General features: G+C 52.1%; 4 protein-coding genes across 4 annotated transcripts; 2 read left to right on the top strand and 2 right to left on the bottom strand.

Moving 5' to 3' along the window:
• Positions 1-243: 243 nt before the first annotated feature.
• Positions 244-2,221, bottom strand: BBK36DRAFT_44987 (MFS general substrate transporter; the record flags this gene model as incomplete). Its single annotated transcript, XM_024898086.1, has 7 exons — positions 244-480; positions 563-734; positions 801-1,012; positions 1,078-1,500; positions 1,566-1,852; positions 1,922-1,979; positions 2,060-2,221. The coding sequence occupies 7 exons, from the start codon at positions 2,219-2,221 to the stop codon at positions 244-246; spliced, it is 1,551 nt and encodes a 516-aa protein (XP_024753768.1).
• Positions 2,222-4,476: 2,255 nt separating this feature from the next.
• On the top strand, positions 4,477-5,584 carry BBK36DRAFT_1155255 (hypothetical protein; the record flags this gene model as incomplete). Its single annotated transcript, XM_024893815.1, has 2 exons — positions 4,477-5,318; positions 5,389-5,584. 2 exons carry the CDS (start codon positions 4,477-4,479, stop codon positions 5,582-5,584), a joined length of 1,038 nt encoding a protein of 345 aa, XP_024753769.1.
• Positions 5,585-6,616: 1,032 nt separating this feature from the next.
• Positions 6,617-7,675, bottom strand: BBK36DRAFT_1174300 (Rac1 small GTPase; the record flags this gene model as incomplete). Its single annotated transcript, XM_024895918.1, has 6 exons — positions 7,606-7,675; positions 7,496-7,528; positions 7,372-7,430; positions 7,111-7,291; positions 6,797-7,044; positions 6,617-6,680 (listed from the first exon to the last, which is right to left on the bottom strand). Exons 1-6 carry the CDS (start codon positions 7,633-7,635, stop codon positions 6,617-6,619), a joined length of 615 nt encoding a protein of 204 aa, XP_024753770.1. The 5' UTR covers positions 7,636-7,675.
• A 7,187-nt stretch (positions 7,676-14,862) lies between these two features.
• Positions 14,863-16,355, top strand: BBK36DRAFT_1164980 (Mob1/phocein; the record flags this gene model as incomplete). The annotated part of the gene is made up of 5 exons (XM_024894717.1): positions 14,863-14,885; position 14,992; positions 15,264-15,417; positions 15,542-15,653; positions 15,818-16,355. 5 exons carry the CDS (start codon positions 14,863-14,865, stop codon positions 16,353-16,355), a joined length of 828 nt encoding a protein of 275 aa, XP_024753771.1.
• Positions 16,356-19,850: the final 3,495 nt, after the last annotated feature.

The following is a 19,850-nucleotide window of genomic DNA, read 5'->3' on the forward strand; positions in this document are numbered from 1 at the left end:
TTCAAAGTTAGTGGGCAATTACTTGTAGGAGCCACCATTTTATGTTGTTGTTTACTGCATGTGTATGGGGCAGTGTGGTCATTATCATGTTTGTTAGTTCATCATTTAGAGTCTCATGCACGGCAGTACGCCGAGTCAGTCATGGCAGAAATACAATGTCGTTTATGCTTGTTTGCTTTAGTAATTAGGTATTCTTTGCAAGTTGCGAGAAGAAACAAAGGTTGCGTGTTTGCAATCCAAGCATCAGAACATGTAACGGAAGGTTATGGCTCGGTCTCCCAGGGCCGACAGCTCTTGTGGCGTGAATTTTGCCAGCTCTCCATCGGCCAGCCTCTGGGCGCGTCTCTTGTTGACGGTGTAGTAACTGAAGATCAGGGCGGAGCTCGCGATGATACCCAAGCAGATGAAGCCCAGCTCCAAGCCGTGGCCCAAGATGTATCGGGGGCTGTCGGCCTGACGGTAAAAGTTGGATGCCATAGCCTAGCCGCACGAGGCAGTCAGTCCTGAGGTCCAGTGTCAAGAGCAGCGGGAGGGAAAGATGAAAGCCCCAGCGCCAACTTACGCCTCCAAGGTTCCCAACGCCAATCTGAAGTGCCATTCCGGCGCTGCGCTTGTAGCTCCCTGACAGGTTGTTGCACAGCCATGTGATGACGCCGGGAAAAGCTGGGTAAATGGCACATGCGGCGACGAAGATTCCTCCGTAGACAACCTTCGGGTTGGAAGAAGCGATGCACCTGGATCGAATTGTTAGACGGCCGTGCGCGATCGTTCTTTCATAGTAGTTCAGGCTGAACACCTACATGGAGAAGCCGATGATCATCATCAGGAGGAAGCCAATGATGAAGGGGCTTCGCCTCCCGACTTTGTCAGAGAAGTAGGCGCTGATGACGGCGAGAATAGCGGCGACGACGTAGATGGGCACAGTCATTAGCTGGGCAGTGCTAGACGTATAGTTGAGAGACTTGATGATAGTCGGTAGAAATAGGGAGATGCCGTAGAGGGGGCAGACAACCTATCGTTTTCCCCGTTGCGTATGAGCATCGCAGACCACAGAGTTATTCCAGATTCGAGACTTACACTCCAATATACAACAATATTGACCCAGACTTGCCAGTCGGTAAAGGCTTGACGAACGTATTTCCACTCAAACTCTTCCGCCTGTGCAACCTGAGCTTGTTCAATCTCCCCGTCGGCCGAGGTCTGGACTTGACCTTGGTACTTTAGTCGATAGACCACAAACGCACGCTCCTCCTCGGTGAGAAACGTGGCCGTTTCGGGAAAGTCGTAAAGAAAGAAAAATGCAAGGGCCGCAACGAGCACAGTTGCGATTCCTTCGAGGATGAAGATCCAGCGCCAGCCTGCAAGGCCCCCGATGCCGTCCATCTTGCTGATGCCAAAGGCGAGGATGCCACTAAAGGCTCCAGCGACTGAGGCGGCGGAGAAGAAGAGGGCTTGTCGAAGTTGAATCTCGTGACGGCAGTACCACATTGTGAGATAGTACTATGCTTGCGGCGTTAGATGAGGTTTCCATATAAGTCTATCAGATAGCTGAAGGCTAGACTCACGGCTACGCCGGGAAACAAGCCGGCTTCAGTTACTCCCAGGAACAAGCGAGCCACAAGCAGGCCCCGGAAGCTCTGAACTATGCCCATGAGCGTCATGACAACGCCCCAACAGACCATGATTAATGGCAACCAGCGGCTAGGACGCAGCTTTTTGAGGAGCAGGTTGCTAGGAACCTCGAAAGCCGCATAGGTGAAGAAGAAGACGGTGAGGCACCAATTGTACTGCCCCGGCGTCATGTGGAGGTCCTCTTGAAGCCCCTCGATTTTGGCATTACCGATGTTTCCCCCTTGTTTTTGTTGTTGTTGTCAGTTTGACAGCCTTGTGCGGTCATGGATGCTGTAAATCTTCAACTTACGGTCGAGAAATGAGAGGAGGTAGAGAGCCGCCAGCATGGGGATTAATCGAATATCCATCTACACCAGTCTCCTGTTAGTGAGGGTGATATAGTCAATTGGTTCGTCTGTTTGCTCTCCTTGTTAGAGAGATGCCGTACCTTGCGCAAAACCTTCTGCTCATCAACGTCGACAAACGATCCAATGGCAGGATCAGACGCCGTCTCTGTTCCTGTCTTCCCAAGAGTATGTGGTGCTGCCACATCCTGAATCTTCTCAACCTCTGCCTTTTCAGAGGCAGAGGTAGGGCTTCTTGCATCCATTGTGTCGTCGTAGGTCAAAAGGTAAAGGCCGGGGACAATGAAACGCTATAGATTCTTGGCAGGTACGTGGGGAGGCAGATCAAAGAGACTTGGAGAAGAAGAGAAGATGCGAGAGAGGAGATAAGGATGGTAGACAGCAGGGTTACATCCGAGGAAACGAGTGTCTGTGTCTCAGATGAGGGGGGACAACATATGATATAGTAGACCGAGGATGTACTACTTGAGCAGCCTGCCGATCTAAGGGGTTCCATGGCCTGGAAACTGACTCGTTACGGTCTCATTCTTGTGGCCTCTGTGCTGTATGTATGTAATGTTGCCAAGCAGCACTGCGTAGCATCAAGTGCCAATGGCGGAAGACTCGCAGCTGGGGAGGTCTGATGATAATCCGGGGTGACCCACGATGGTGGTGCAATGCGTTCATCATTCTGCTCCACCATGGGGGTTAGCACAGCATGGATGGGACACACAATCCTGGCAGTTGGTATCGGTATCTGGGATGTCCTCACAGCAACCAGAACTGAATGGCGTCAAGCTTGCTGGTCCCTTCTTTGGCGCTACTTTAAGAGCTTGGCCCAACGGATCAATGGGGGATCGTGTCGCCAGTAGTTGAGTGTCAATCAACTCCAAGAGGCTAAACCAGATTTGCTAGGTCTCTCGAGGTTTGCCGCTTATCATGAGTAACCGAATGTCCGACTCGCTGACTCGTGAACGTGAATCAAGCGAGTCAAATGTGTCCAAAATGACCCGACGGGATCACGGCGATAGCCACGATAAGGTGCATGTGGATTGGATAGCAAAAACACCGTCATGTTAGGTACCTAGTAATAGGTCCTCCGTAAGCTTGGTAAGATGCTTGATGCCTCCTCCAATTTGTCTCCAAGGCGGTCATCGGCTTTGGCGATTCCCCACACAATCCAACGATATGCTCCGATCCATGGCTTTCTTCTTCAACAGACTGAGATTCTAGGCCGCCTCTAAAATCTCAGAATCCACCGACTCGCTAACTCGAGGGACTCAATTGGTTTTTACTGCCCCTGTCATTTGCGGGGTAAAAGCCTAAACTTTACGTGGGGTAAGAGCGATCATGCCTACTGTAGGTAAGCAAATACGGCAGTCAAGGTCCTCCGTGGTTGCTCAGATCTCAGTGCCCTGCTCGAGTAGGTAAGTTGAAATCCACCCGTGCTCCAAAGGAAAGAGGCAAGGATAGAGAGGGCGCGCTTCCCCGCACGGTTGAGTGGCAGGAACGAACAGAGCTGTACGTTTGAGGGTTATGGGGGCATGACGCCGAGAGCTCGGCATTCGGGCAATGAGTGACGAAGAATCACTCTCTGGGAAGGGACTATCTATTACTCTGTATCACTGCGCGGATTCTCTCCGAACTTGAACAGCTCTTGCCTCGACAAAGTTGCACATATCCCGATTGGCAGGCTGGTTGCGACTGTGGTGAAAAAAACGAAAGGAGACATCGTATCTGTCTGATGCACTCGTTCCGGAGACTATCGCCTCGATAGCCGAACACGAGGACAGACGAAGACGTCCCGAATAGTTGACCAGAGATCACGTCATGGAACGCAGCTCCAGGTCGCGGTTCTTGCCGTGGCATTCTCGCACATAACCTGAAAGATGATAAAGAAGCGGGTGGCGTCAACGCGGCGTACAAGCGGAAGAACCCGCGGCGAGTTAGCGGCCCAATTACAGCACTCGTAACACTTAGGTGCCTGGTAAGCTCACCAACTATTAGAGCCTGAGAAGGCCGAGAGCTGTCCCAACACTTTCATGGCAATTGTTCAGAGCCCTGTTTCGAAGCTTTAGTGTTTCCTGTCGATTCCGGCTCTCAACTAGAATAGTATCTTCATATCTGGTCGAGGATAAAAATTATAGCGTCAAATAAAGCTCCCCCATATAATTGATCTCCTCTATCAAGTACATACTAGTTTGGCTTTATCACAGCCTGCTTGTGACGGCCAGCGCTAGCAGGTCTGCCTCCCGTCTGCTTTGGTATCTCGTAGCATTTTGTTCCGGCAGCAGTGCCCCACTATAAGGAAAAAGATGGCCGACCCGAAAGAAGAAGTTATGGTAATCTAACCGCGATAAGAGCGATTGGAGATTTTTTTTTTTCTCTTATCACACCTGGACTGCGCAGAGCTGGAAGCAGTCGAAACATTGCGCAGCTCTTTCCTTTTACTTTATAGTCTCTATCTTCTACATCAATCTTTATTCTTGGATCTACTACAATCTATTAAAGATATTGCACAATGAAGTCCAAACGTGCCGCTGCCGCATCGGCCGAAGACGCCAGGCCCGTCGACGTGCCCCAAGATCAAGCCAACAAGAAGCGCAAGCGCAGCGACGATGACGCCGATCACAGCAAAGACGCGACAGCCGGCCAGGGAGGAGAAAAGAGGGTAAAGAAGTTCAAGGAGGAGCGCAAGGAGAAGAAGAAGGAGAAGAAGGAGAAGAGGAAGCGGGACAAGGAGGAGCGAAAGGCCAAGATGCCCAAGAAGGACAAAAGCAAATACAACAACAAGTCCCGGAAGGAGAAGAAGGAAGAGCTCAAGAACCTCCAGAACCTGCCCGAGGGCATGGATGTCGACGGTGACGAGGGAACCGCACAGGCTGCTGAGGCTGTGACCAAGCCTGAGGCCGAGGCTGAGTCCAAGACCAACGGAAAGTCAGAGGACAAGGCATCCAAGAAGCAGGACAAGGAGGACAAGAAGAAGGAGAAGAAGGAGAAGAAAAAGGAGAAGAAGGAGAGGAAGGAGAAAGAGAACCAGGACTCCTCCAAGGAAAGCGTCCCACAAGGCGAAGATGCCATCGACCTCGACCCGTCCGCCGCGCAAAAGGCCGGCCGCAACATTGTCTTTGTTGGCAATCTCCCCTACAGCGCCACCGCAACCTCCATCACGGCGCATTTCGCCTCCCTCAAGCCCGTTGCCGTTCGGTGCCTGACCAAGAAGGAGGACCCCAAGGCCTGCAGGGGCATCGCCTTCGTCGAGTTTGCAACCCCCACGCACCAGCGGACGTGTCTGGATAAGTTCCACCATACCATGTTTGACGACGGCATCTCTCCCCCGAGGAAGATTAACGTTGAGCTCACGTAAGTCTACAAAACTCCTCCTTAAAGCTATGCCTATTGTGAAGTTGTATTAACAATATTTCTTCTACAGTGCCGGAGGCGGCGGCAAGGGCCAGGGCCGCAAGGACAAGATCATGGAGAAGAACAAGAAGCTCGACGAGAACCGAGCCAAGCGCATTGAAAAGGAGAAGACGGCCAAGGAGGAGAACAACGGCGGCAGCAATGGCTCGGCCAGAATGGACATTCACCCCAGCCGCCTTGCTCGTCTCCCTGGTCTTGGACACTGATTGCCAGGTTCTTTCGCGGCTTGATCAAGCCAACTTAAAGATTTTCGTGGACGCATTCTCTGGCGCTTGCTCAATTGTTTGATTTCCCTCGTTCCGGTCGTTGTTGGTCTATTTGTTTCATTTTTGTCATGTATCTATCTACTTTAATCCCTCCGTCATATAGAGGAGCGGCATTCGGCATCGATTAGCCGGAGGAAAGAACGGGAAAGCATGATGTGGAGGGGAGAAGAAAGATACCCCCAATATAATTGGATGGACCTCGATTCTTTCTTGTGCATTCTGCCAGTTATCTGAGCTAATCTGAGATAGCTACGCTACCTTTTGAGTATCGCTATTCTACCTATATATCAGCACCTTCATGAATGCATGTGCCATCATCTATGGGCAGTACCAAACCAAGGCAGACCAAAATGAGTGCAAGTTGAAGATGAAGAACAGATCAAGTAGAAATTTCGAAGAAGCTTTGCGATGTCAAACATCGAAACAAGGAGTCAAAAACGAGTCTTTCAAGAACAAACAAAAACGACTTGTGCAACGCAGAGTTCAATGAAATTCGTTATAATTTGCCAGACGCCATGGAGCGGTAAAGTAATCTCTTCGTCTTGCAGCTTCCTAGGACCATCGAGATGGCGTCGGCACCATGCCGTCCTGCTCAACAAATGTCATTTTCCGGATTGCTGCATCCCTATCAACAAGTACCAGGAAAATGGGGGGAATCTCAAGACACAGGACAGCCATAATCATTAGGAAAAAAAGAAAAGAAATCTCCTTTTTCAGAGCCCCGACCCTCTTTCGCCTTCGTCTTGTCCTCCGCTCTCCATTAATGCTGGGTCGGTCTAGTAGTTCATCGAAATACGTCCCGGGGGGGTTTCTGTAATGTACACCGTTCTAAGGTGACCCAAAAAGATAATCGTTCGGCGGCGGTGGCTCGAGATTGTGTAAATCGTCCGTGAAGAAGAAAAAATCTAGCAGGGGCCTTCGCTGCCCAAAATGCTACAGATGGGAAAACGATATGGCACGGCTAGAAATCCTCTACAGGATCGAGCACTTGGACTTCTTGGTCTTGGAAGCCTGAGGGGTGGGGTTGAGAACCGCACTGATCAAAACAAGAAATGTTAGCCATGTAAGGGGGGCCGAGACAGGCAGAGAGCAGGAGGGGGGAGTAAAATAGGCCGTGGGCCACAGCAGTCTGGTTGATTAGGCGTTGCTTACCGGATAGCCTCGTCAAAGACGCTCTTGAGGTTCCGCTGCGTCAGGGCGGAACACTCAATGTACTTGTAGATGATCTTGTTCGTCTTGTTGACCTCCTTGACGTAGTTGAGCACGTTCTCGTACTTGACCGGCTCCATGTGTTGCTTGGTCAGGGCGGCTCGCGTAGCAGGGTCATCTCGAAGATCGATCTTGGTACCGACGAGGATAATGGGGGTTCCAGACGAGTGGTGGGTGATCTCGGGGAGCCACTGTGTATTGTCAGATGCACGGCTCTTGTCGCCCAAGCCAGAACAGGGAGGCAGTGCATATCATACCTTTGCGGCAACGTTATCGTAAGAAGGAGGGCTCACGACGGAGAAGCAGATGAGGAACACATCGGTCTGGGGATAGGACAAGGGCCGGAGTCTATCATAATCCTCCTGGCCTGCAGTGTCCCAAAGACCCAGACTGATCGGCTTGCCATCGACAATGACGCTAGCAGAGTAGTTGTCAAACCTGTAATGGGAGAACCCAAAGTCAACAACCAACGTTCGCGAGCCCAGAGTGATTCTGTCATATCGGAAGGCGGAACTAACACGGTCGGGATGTACTCTCCGGGGAAAGCATTGGTCGTGTACGAGATGAGAAGACAGGTCTACGCGAAAGCCATACGTTAGTCGACCAGAGTTTAGCAGAAGGGATAGAGAAACTGCGACATACCTTGCCGACGGCACCGTCACCGGTCACGACACACTAGAAAAGACAGGAGGCGTCAGTTAAGTAACAGGGAAAAAAAAATCGAAGAGAGAGGAGCAGATGAATGCGATTACCTTCAACGATTGCACTCCAGCTTGCGCCATTTCGTCCCAAGTTTTTCGGTTCTGGCTTGATGACGGTCTACTGCTTCTGGTTGTTCAGTTTCGGTTTCGAAGATAGGCTGGTAATGCGGTGGGAGGGGTTGGTTAGGATCGAGACGACGAGTCGGTGGAGGGCGGATTGGGCGAGGGGCTGGGCTATGCGCGGTGTATGTAGAGAATAGGATCAAGGACGATGGATCGGCGAAAGGGGACACAGGCAACAAGACAAAGAATTGGGTTGGTTGATGAAAGGAAGATGCAAGACTGAAGGGCTGGAGATGGGAATCGGGAATCGGAGATGGGATGATGGCGCCGTCTCGGTCTGGAGAGGGTTTCAAGGCTGGATCAAACGTTAGAAGCAGCTTGACACAGCGGGAACGGGGCTCAGCCGCAGGAGGTTGAAGCTGCAGAGGCCCGGGCAAAGGTCGAGGGCGATATCAGCACCCAAGCAGCACCGAACAGCAGAGGGAACGGTAGAGGCACAGAAAAACACACGCTGCTGCTAACTTGATTCCGACCTAGTCCGCTGTTGCGAGCTGCTGGGAGAGGCCAGGAGAGGCTAGGAGAGTGATGGGACAGGGAGAGAAAGCCGCCTAGGGACCGGTTCTACACGTCTTCGTACCCTGTTTGATTCTGGTATCTCACCTAGCGCCACTGGAGCTAGTGGAGACGGAATCGAGGGGAGACGGCGAGCGATAGGCTCTGGACGTACGAACGCGTTTCGTCTGCAAGGGAGTTCGAGGGGGGGGGCAAGGACAAATCAGATGGCCGCACCAGCGGGCAATGAGAGGGAGCTCGCGAGGCGCTGTGAAACCTGACGAGATGCCGATGGCGGGAATAGGAGCGGGACGAATCAGAGAGGGGCCGGGCAGAAAGAAAGGACAAGAGAAGCAGAAAAGGAAACAAAGCCTCCTTTTTTTGCGAGCAACGGCTCCAAGCCATCGCTTGTGAGAGTGTGAGGGTGGGTGTGTGGCGCGTGAATGTGTGTGCGATTCTCGAAAGGGGAGAAAGGAACAAGGTAATGGGTTTGGAGTGGTTGAAGAGGAGATTGGCTTACCGTTTGGCTCAGGCTGGCGGATCTTGTTTGATTTAACAGACCGAACAAGAGGCCGTGGAGGCTGAAAGAAGACGAGATGCCCTTTCTGATGAGGAAAGATGCTGCTTGCTTACCTTGAACCAAGTTGGCGACGAAAGAACGAAGTTGCATGCGAGTGTGGCTGTTGGTGGGGGGGAAAAGAAGGCGAAGAAGAGGAGGGAAAAGAAGACCGGCTCCCCATTAATGGGGGGCCCCCCAGGCACGGTACGTACCCTGCTCACGGCCAGAAAAAGGTCGAGTCAAGGCCCAGGGCCAAAACAAAAGTCGCCTGACCCGAAATGCATTGATTGCAAGGCAAGGGCCCGCAAGTCGAGATTGCCAAGGCGGTTGGACATGGCCATGACCGCAATTCAGCTGTAGCTGTGCATTTCCTTGCAGTAGAATGGCTCTAGAAGGAATGCAGCTTTATTCCCTACGCCTATTTATCTTGAAGATGCTGCTACGGAGTGCATCTTCGTTAGTTGCTCTTCGAGGAAGACCATCCCCGTCTGTTTTGCACTCGGTACTAGCCCAACTCAACCAAGCTCTGGATTAGTTTCCAGAAGCTATAATAAGCACCTAAACTTAGAATGAGATGGACGAGTAGTGGAAGCTGTGTTGCTTATTACATGCATGTGCAAGCGTGTGATTGTGATCAAGAGTGCTCGTCAATCAAGGGACGGAGAAGTCCGTTGCGTCTCCCGTGGTTGACACCGACCAAACGCCCTACCCCTATCACCAAGCGATATTCTGGAAATTGAGCTATTACGGTGGAAAGAGGACTCGCCAACAATAACACATTGACAAGGCGTGTCCGTGATGGTCGAAGCATTTCATTTTCGCAGCATTCGGAGCTCTCCAGGCTAGGTTGTCTCCTGTAACAGCTCTGTTGCTGTCTTGAAACACACGTTCGCATCCCAGCCAAGATCTTTGACGAAACGCTTGCATCACGCCAACAGGGGTGTGATTTTGTCGGTTTTGCTGCGGCTTTGGGGCGTTCTTATCGCGCGTATCAATATCTAGATGCCATTTCCATGAACTTTCACGGGGCTCTATTCCTTCGAGTGACCGGACAGCCGGCACGTAGCAACGCACTCTCCTTCTTTCCTACTGCCGGGTAGCAGTTTGCCCTCGAGAACGAAACGAAGAATCGGCACGAGTTGAAACACGGCCACCTCTTGAAGGCACAGATCCGCCTCCCAGGCGCCGAAAGTTGGGTCATTCTCGCAAGGAATGGAGAGACCAGATCCTGTGCGGCATATTGAAACGCTGCAACAGGAGCTCGACGGATGTATCGGTGTACCCCTAAGGTTGCCTTCCAGAGTTGAAGGCCGGACATTGCCAGGCTGAGCACAGCATGGCTGGACAACAGCACTGCCATATAGAGCAGCAAACACACTGTCAAAGAACCCTCGGTAGATGCTTCAGGCTGCAAGTCTGCGGGGAAAATACTTGCAGTGGTTCTTCAACAGCAACGGCAGAAACGAACCATTATCAGCAGTGCCCCTGCTCAGCTGCCCTCTGGCCCCAAATAATCGACGCATTCCGCTGACTACCTTACTACCGACAATCTTCATCCTGTACGTATCTGGAACTTCCATTGAGATCACACTCACCTATGCCATTGATCAGTCAATGGATAATGCTGGCTTAGCTCTATGCATCACGACGTCCACCTCAGGAGAAATCATCGGAAGAGCCTTCCTACAACGCGTTTGCCCCAGCTTTTCAGAAGATACACGGTTTCGAATCCCCTCGGCAAATGGTCTCGTTGAAGAGAATCCAATATGATGTGCTTTGGCGATGTGTCGCACAAACCGCCCATAGGCTGAGGTGAGGGCATGTTGCCGCCCGGCGTCCTGGGGGCAGAGTGGTGATGGGAGGCCCCGTCCATATTGTGCGAGGAAGACTGCGACTCTTGGCGGTTAGGGCATTGACACGTGAAATTCCAACATAATGAATTCCATCATATTGTTCACAGCCTGTGGCTTTCAAAGCCAGACTCCAGGATGGGATAGATTGAGGGCTGCCTTGAATCTGTGCACCATCTCAGGGCAAGAAGGGTAAACTGCACGGCCTCCTGTTGGATCTATCCTCAGCTTTGGCTAGAGTACCAGCACACAACCGTCGATTTATTAACTAGCCTAGGTAAATTGAAGCGTTCAGCTCTCTTTATTCCCATCCTAAGCTCCGGGGGAGGCATATGAGTATCATCGAGTTTTGGCACCTGGACCTGCGTACCCAAAAGTGGGAGACAGTGGCTTTACACAAGTCGTCGATCCATATCAAAAGGTTCGAGATTGCTGAAAAAGAAGTGGCTCGTCTGGACTCAACACTATTGTCGATTGCCGGCAGCGTGGTCGTGCTTCCAATGTTGGTGAGCAGAGATGCCCAAAGAAAGCCGTAATGACGTTGCTATAGGGTTATGTTTCGCGAAGATCCGCTTTCGAGTTTTTCGAGAGGACGACGAGATGCCTCCCCTGAACAAAGCTGCTTTGTACAGGGCGAAGTGAAGATGCCGACCCCTTGTTGCTAGACTGCCCCTGTGCTGTCACTCACAAGGAAGAATTTCATGACCGTTGTTTGAACCGTAGGCTGTTGAGTTTGGCGACCGGAATGTCCTACAGGGACCAGAAGGTGGATCTTAGACGGATAGGATGGTCTCTGCAGTCGTTTGCTACATCGTCAAGCTCGAACAAATTGGATAGTGCACCTCGTCTGCATTCCGAAGATCGCCTCCAAGATCGCGTTGACACTTTTCGACGGGAACAAGACAAGTCTCCATCAAATCAACGCTGGTAAATACGCCAGCTTCTGTCCGATTTGCGGTCATCGGGAGTTGCAACGTGCAATATGGAAACGAGTCCTTTATAGAGCAAAGAGCAGCCTCGACCGGAGCAATACGATGTTCATTACGCACGGGATCGGCGGCTGTTTTGATGGATATTATCCCCTGCCTACTAGTTATTTGAGTCTGGGAAATGCCATGGAAAATGCCGAGACTCCCCATATGTTGTAACACCTCAACTAGAGGAGTTTGATCTGATGAGGACGGGGAGGATTCGCACCACCGCAAATGCTGATGCACGGTCGAGCACGAGGCAAGTCCCGGAGCGGGCTCTGTCACTCCGTTCTACAGCTAAGTAGATGGGGAAAGGCTCAAGATTCGGCATCTCAAATGTTATTGTAACGGCGCGAAGACTTTTGCTGCTATCAGACCCTAAGAACAGCTTTCCCTTCACTCTTCTTCTCTGGCAAGTCACACAGTTGCCCCTACCCTATCCTTTGAACTCCTCAGTTAGATGACAAACTTCGGCACGAGAACTAAGGTACTTCAAGGTGATCTGACAAATTCGGCTCATATCTACCTCGAGTCGACGGGCTCTCAGGGCACAGTGCCTCATAGGAACAGGGTCGTGACAACCAAGTACTACAACGCCTCTGGTGGAATGTCATCTCGCCGAACCGCAGTTGCAGCCGCTTAGCCGCGAGTGAGGGAGTGGAGAGGCAGGACACCCTCTCGGAAGCAGTTGCATAGATCGAGGCCTGGGCTCTATGCTCGCCATATCTGACCGATCTATATACATCTTAATGCCGTGCCCAGTCGGAGACGACAGTCATCAACTGAGACATGCGCCTGCACCACCGCGTCGGTCGCAGGATCGCAGGACTTGGGCAGACCTCGTCCTTCTATGACGTCTTCCATAACCGCGAGAATACTTGCCAATTGGCAGTTGCTGTGGACATTTAGACGCCGTCGATGCTTGTATGCCGGTACGAATAAGCAGAAACTGCGAAAGAGGACTCAGCAGTTTGCCGACCGCGATATCATAGCTTCCAGTTTGTAGGTAATGATCGTATGATAGCTATTGTAGTATCAATCTCCCTTTTCATCGAGAAATCAATGTATTACATGTTGACTTCTTCTATCCTGCTAAGGATCCGGTCCTCATAGTGCATGTAGCAAATAAGAGAGAGCCTCTCAATGTGTGCGAACCTGTATATGTCCTCATTCGACACGATGTAGCAGTTCCTTTCTGCAAATGGTCCAGCTATCGCGACGTGTATTGACATGATTGGGAGACTCTGAGAGACATGGGACGTCCGATATTTTTCGGACGTTGCATCGGACACTGAATTTGGAAGCTTTGGTGACGACCTGAGCTTCTGCCTTGAATGGTGCCAGTCGGATTCTTCTCCTAGAGACATATTTGCCTGTCTTGGTGACATGGGCGGCCGAAATATTCCAGACTTTCGAACTCTTACCGCCAGCAGTCTTGGTCTGATGCTGCCCGAAGTGAGGACATGGGTGCTGGTGGTCTAGCGAGGCTTCAACCCAGGAATCATGATCATCATATTGCCACGGAGAACTTCAAGACAAGATGTCGCAGAGTCGCTTTGATCACAAGATGCCCTCAAACTAGACTCACGCCGCCCGAAGATTTTCGGACATCTGAAATGCAACACAATAGTCTACACCCTCTAGAAGCGGCATGTCTGAAGTCATCCTTGATGTGTTAGATATACGCCGCCCGAAAATCTTCGGACACCTCTCGAAGCCCCGGCAAAGGAAGCGGTTTGCCTCGAGGAGTGTGACTTGCCCTCGAGATATGGGGCCGAAAATTTTCGGGATACCAAGAAGCTCAGGTCTATTGGCCGATGGGTTGACTGACGCCTTGTCGGAACAAGTGAGACATATGTCTAAAGGGCCTCGGATCAGAGTCTTCGAAGCCGGTCCTACGAGATATTACGAGCAGTATCGAATGTCTATGATTTAACATTGGATCGCTTGATCAGAAGGGTCCTAAGCCTACGAGCCAACTGAGACTCGCGTCCAGGACATCCAGGCGTCATCCGCTCTTAATCGATAGACGTAAAGCAATTTTCTTAGTAATTCAATGTGATTGATTGAGGGGCCTGCCAATAGATGAGATGAGATGTGATGAGACATGCGTCCGATAAATTTCGGACTTCGCCCAAAAGGCGTGATCACGATCATTGCGGGGAGAGGTTTCGCTGGCAAACCGGATTGTACAATAAACATACCCGTACAAGTGTCTTGACCGGTCTTGAGCTGGACCGCAATCTCAGCCGACCAAGATTCTGGGCCCCCTCTCGATACCCGAAATGGTTGCATCCAGGGCTCCAGGTACCGGGTTTTCGTCCGTCCATGATCATCTCAAGGGCGGGTGGTGTGTCTGTGTCTGTGACTGTCCGTCTCTCCGCCTGTCCTTCGGCTGTCTGCTCATCTCGTATCCGCCAGGTCTCATTCCTCCCTGGATTTGAACAGACAAGCGGTAGCCGCGCGCTCTGTAAGGGGTGATGAGGCTTTTTCCCTTCTTCTTCTTCTTCTCTCCTTCCACCTCATGTCGTAATTGTTGATGAGATGGCCTTGGCCTCAAGGCATGACTAGTCTGAGGGCTGTCCCGCAGATGGGTTGTGACAGATCTCGATGGAGGGTGACAGTCTTGGTTCTCACGATCGGAGGGCTATCATTGGTGTGCTTTGCTTGTGGTAAATCTGATGATACGGGAGGCCCAGACTCGGCACATGCTTCCTACGCGTGTATGGATGAGGGGGGCGATCCACGATGATTCGTTGGAAGGTGGCTCCGTCGGGCCTTGATGATGCTGTGATGCTGTGAAACCCTCCAACGTCGAGTAGTGGTTTCTCGTGCCTCGGCAGGTGTCATAACCTATACTCGGCCATTGGGTGGAGGTGAGCTACTGTACAAGGCACCTGAGGAGCAGCAGCAGGTACCAGTAGTTGTGTCATGTTGTCTGCATCTCCGGCTGCTGAGAACATATCGCTCGCTCCTCGCTGAATAAACGTTCAATTTGAGTTGAGAAGAGACTGAGTTAGAGAGTAATACTAGCGGGTAAACTACCAGTAGAGTAAGGTAGCCCGTTGGAAAGTGAAGCCTACCAACCAACCTACCTACTGCTGCAGACTTGTTGATAGAAGCCCACAGCCATTCAGCCACTGTTCCCGCCCCCCCTTTCCGCAGCCTCTGCTTAGCTAAGTCCCCTGCTCTAGGCCTCGCGCAGCCTAGCGTCGCGTTGTGTTCAGGGGGAGGCGGCCTATCGTCTCTTTTCCCTTGTCATAAGCACGAGCTCACACTGTTTACTCCGGAAAAGCTGCCGTCCTACCACGCAATGTCCAACCTCTTCTCTGGAATGTAAGCCTGGCCGTTTGCCAATGTTTCGATCCTGAGGGTTCCTTGTGGCTCTCTCTGAGCTGCTGTCTTCCTCGGGCCTGTTTTACTACGCGTCCCCCTGCTCCAGCGTCCCTCCAGCCGCAAGTTTGCTAACGCGATGCTCTTGTTTGCGACACCAGAAAAGCCCAGATTCGGGGGACCTCTGCCAAGGCAGGGACTCCTGTCAAGAGTCCAACCACACCGACTGCTGAATCGCCAGCTTCGTCTCTAGCCCCAGCCCCAGTCTCAGCTTCGGCTTCGGCTTCCTCCCTCCACAGGCCCGCGGTTGCGGATCGCCATCCGTCCACGTCGAGTCCCGTGCCCAGAGTGTCGTTGCCCGAGTCCCGGTCGCATGGCCAGTCAATAGACGTGGTTCCTACGGTTCTCGACATCCCTCGGCCGCTGCCGCTATGGCTCAACACAGCATGTGCCAAACACATTGTCAAGGGAAACTTTATGACACTGAGTGCTCGGCCAAAGACGGTTGATCCAGGAGAGTGGGTGGCACACCAGGGTGAGTCTATCGAGACGACAGAAGAGATAGAGAGAGACATTCAAGGGGAAGAAAGAAGAAGAGAAGAGAAGAGAGAAGCAGGAGAGACGGTCGAGACCTTTGCTGACTTTGGACTGCCATACAGTTGTCGAGCACTACCGCAACCTCTGGAACTTTGTCCGGGTCATTCACGAAAAGGAGGAGGATGGCAGCAGCATATGCAACCCGAATACATGCCCCAAGATGTCTGCGGGCAAGTGAGTCTTCCCTCTCCCCTCGGCCACTGGCGTTGTTGTTCACTGCCCGTTGCCCAATCTTCCATGCCCCCCTGCCCCTTGTATCACCTCTGTTCTGCCTCGGTGAGTTTTTTGGAAGCGCGTGTCGGCTAACCTAATGCACGCGTGCGCCTGCTGTGTAATAGGAACCACTCGTACACCTGGCTCAACAGAAATCACGAGCCGGTGGAGTTGCCAGCGTATGAGTACATGACGCTGATGCAGCGATGGATGTCCGGAAAGATTGACGATCCCGCGCTGTTCCCTACCGACCCTGACACGGTGGGATTTGCCTTGCATCCCGAGTACACCAGCAACGCCCTCCAGCAACAGCAAGGCGGCGAGGAGTGGCTTGGTTCTCGAAGCGGATTCCCCAAGCAGCTCGGGAGCACCTGTCAGCTCATCTTCCGCCAGATCTTCCGCGTCTACGCCCACCTGTACTGGGATCACTTCGTCGAGCCCTTTTACCACCTCAACCTCGAGAAGCAGCTCAACAGCTGCTTCAGCCACTTCATCCTGACAGCCACGACGCTGGATATGCTGCAGCCCACCGAGCTGGAGCCCATGCAGTACCTCATCGACTTGTGGGCTGCTGATGGCACGTTCCCGCCCGAATCGAGGCCCTATGCGTATGCCAACGTCGAACGTGGCCGATATATCCAGAGCCTGGGCACGTCAGCCTGAGCGGTAGAGGGATAGAGAAGCTACGGACGAGGATTTCACTTATTTGCTATTAGCAGTGGTTATGAGAACTATGAAACAATGCCCCAATCGACTGGTCTCTACTGACTTGAAACCGATTTGAAGGGACGTATGAAGGGAAAGACACGGTTAGACGGATATAAAGAGGATACACAGACTGGGAAAACGAGAAGAGAGGCCATTGATCACTTTTGTGTCTGTCGAGACATCCTCGCTACTAGCAGGACGCTCTAATACCAAGTGCTAGCTTCTCTACTGGCCATGACTACGAGGATCGTTTTTGATCTCTCGATTTTTTCTTTTCTCGATTTTAGAGAAGCGTCTGGAGAAGACTGATTCTCCCATGACTGCTCTATGATATTTGCTAGATTCTAAATACCACCATATACTATCTATGGCCTGCCAACATCTGCCAGCGTCTGAACTCGTGCATGTGACTGGACATTGTTACAAGGGGTATGGTCACTTAAGGTGGGAACGTTGGGCTCGCCATTTTTGTCACCGTTGGTGGTGGATCGGGAGATCGGAGGAGCTGGAGGAATGCAGGGCACTTGACTGTCAAAGCGAGATCCTTGTCTTCCCGTCTTTCTCTGCCTGCCCGTTGTTGCCACTCCCCTTCGCTCCCTTCCTCCGTCCGCGCAGCCAATACCTCGGTTTTCGTATCTGCGGCTGTACCAATCAACCATGCAGCCTTAGTTCGTATACGCGCATAGGCACAGAAGCCGACAGGTGTGTGTGTGTGTGTTCTTGTGTGAGAGGCCAGATAAGGCAAAGAGCCGGGCAACTAACCAGCTCGCAGCGAACTTGAAGCCCGTCCTGTGTGCAGCCGCGACACCATGCGGGCCGTTTCTTCTATGTACTCTCTTGAGCCTTGACACGGGCGCTTTGCTGGCCCTGGCGCAGACATGAAGACCCTCTTTGGCGGCCTAGTCCGATGCAGCCTGTGACCGGTGTGGACATCCGGTGGGCTTTTCTTTTCTTTTCTTTCTCTCTCCGGGGGAGAAAAGCCAGACGGCCAGATACTAATGTACATATATACTACTACCTAGGTAGTAGTACTACAAGCAGTGGATTGCTGCATCATATCATTTTTCATCTCCCATGCATCCCGCCATGCAACCCATTCGCCTCTCCTGCAGGCCGGAGAGGCCCAGCCCAATCATGACTGGATGCGAGAAGCGCGGGAAGCGTCACGGAGGCGAAAAACGATGCGAGAGGGAGGGGGGTTCGGGCAGCAGCAGCGCGTGGAAGCCATGCTTTTTCGTTTCCTCTCCCCTCTTGCCCCTTCTACCTGGACGGTGGGCACGCGTCTTTGGACCTCTTCGTTTGGTCCTTGAAGGACCTCGCAGGTAGAAGTCGCAGGAACCACGTCGTCATCCCGCCGGAGAAATTGAGCCTGATTGCCCAGAAGCTGCAGGGTGATGACACTTCTGGTTCAGGTCTCGACCTGTCAGGACATGACAAGTGACATACAACGTATGGAACACCTTCCAAGTACTAAACATTACTGTACGCTTAGCAGACGAGTAGAGGTAAGGTATCAGGAGGTCTGAGTATTGTATCACCGTGGATTCATCAAGCCTGATACCAGGTACGCAGACCGTTGCGAATTGTAAAGTAAACGCTACGATGATTGAAGACACGTGTCTGCCAACATGTCGGGTCACCGATACACAGCTTGACATGCACCGTCGAGTATACGAGTATGAAATGCTGCACTTCGTACACGAATTGCCCGGTCTGCTCATCCGGGTTGGCGCATGGGCACAGACAAGGCTCTCTGCGCCATCGTCTCCCGGCTGCATGTGCGCTTCTCACCGGTTCATCCTCCGCCCGACCCCTCTGCTGCCTTGGTGGGTGCACGGCATCTGCATCTGGAAAGGGGGGTGTCATCTTTGTGGAAGGGAGACAACCGCGTACAGAGCATCACCGAGTATACCAGAAATAGTAAAGAATCGTAATAACGTGAGAAGAAAAGGAAGCAGAGCACTTCATTCTGCATGATGCAGGTGGGAGAATTCGTGGAGTCTGGCTGCCATCGTCTCCTTGCCCTCTTTTCATTGCACTCTTGGGGTGGCTGATGCAGCCGGTGTGAGGCATCGGATGCCATGCCTGAGGTCTCTTGTTTCTGAGGGTAAAGTAAGGGGTCTTGCCAGGCAGCACTGCGGTTACGGTGAATATAAGTCTATAGATTAGAATTTCGTATGAATTGCATAGAGAGTGCAAGTACTACCTAGTAGATGACGCACACATACCTAAAATGACTTGGTTGGATGTTGAAAGAGCTGATATAAGGCACTGCTTGTTTGTCTTCCTGGCGTTGAATTTGGCGAGGAGCGTTTTCCGTAAATCAAGTACGAGTACAAGATACTCGGCACGACACCCTCAGTCGCCCAAAGGGGGGGCATTCCGGGCGTGCCCCGCGTTGTCTGATTGGTCGGCGGCATCAAATGTGGCTGTTTGGTCGACGTGATTCAGCTCGTCGAATCCTCGACTCAAAGAGTACTTGTACAGTCTAATTCTAAAACATACCCGTAGCTAAACCAAGGAATCACGACTCTATCCCCTGTGCTAAAAGTTCATAATTCGAATGACAGATAGCTCTAGAATTGGGCAATCTGATATCAAATCATACTGTATAAATCTCTCCAGCTCTGTCCTCTTACCGCGATAGTCTCCTCGTCCATCTCCTACCTATCTACTTAGTCAGCAGCCATCAGCAAGTATCGTGTACTTACGCCCTGCCGCGTCTCAGTCCCAGAATCTTCCCTTGCACCACCACATCTCACACATTCTCACACCCGCCGTGACGCGCCCTTCTCTGCGTCTACCTTAGCCCACCAGTTACGCTGCCTGTGACTCCGGGCTTCGAAAAAAAAAAGCAAGTCGAGGGAAGCCGTGCAAATCAGATCGCAGCCCAGGACAGCACCGTGAGCCGCGTCTCCTCTTCGCACGGCATACGGCGCTACATGCGGCCAGTCCCGGCCGGCATCTGGGGTTTGACAGCAGCCAAATACAATCCCCGTCTCCCGCACCCTCTCACTCTCACACCTCGTCCTCTACTCAGTCCGAAGCACCAAGTTATACTGCCATCGCCGGTCTTCTGTTGCTCTGCATCAATTTCTCGCCTCTCTGCTGCTCACCCTGTCTGCTTGTGCACTCCCGAACCGGCTTCGTTATATCACAACTCCCCTTGTCTCCAGCTCAAGTCGATTGCTGCAGCCTGCACATCGTGCGGTCACTCTCGACACGCGGATCCATCTATTATATAAAGCGTCATCTTGCAACGGGCCCATCAGGGACTTACAGCCAAGGAACCAACAACCACGCGCCGTGACTCGGTCTGGTCTGGTCTCCGGTCTCTCTCTCTTTTTCACAACAACAACACCCTCAGTCGGTGTTGCTTTGTTGTTGAAGTGACAAGAGTCACTCAAACTCCTCGAATAATCGACCCGGCTCCCTTCTCGGCCTGTCTAC

The sequence above is a fragment of the Trichoderma citrinoviride genome (genome assembly GCF_003025115.1).
Source record: "Trichoderma citrinoviride strain TUCIM 6016 unplaced genomic scaffold BBK36scaffold_1, whole genome shotgun sequence".
Lineage (NCBI taxonomy): Eukaryota > Fungi > Ascomycota > Sordariomycetes > Hypocreales > Hypocreaceae > Trichoderma > Trichoderma citrinoviride.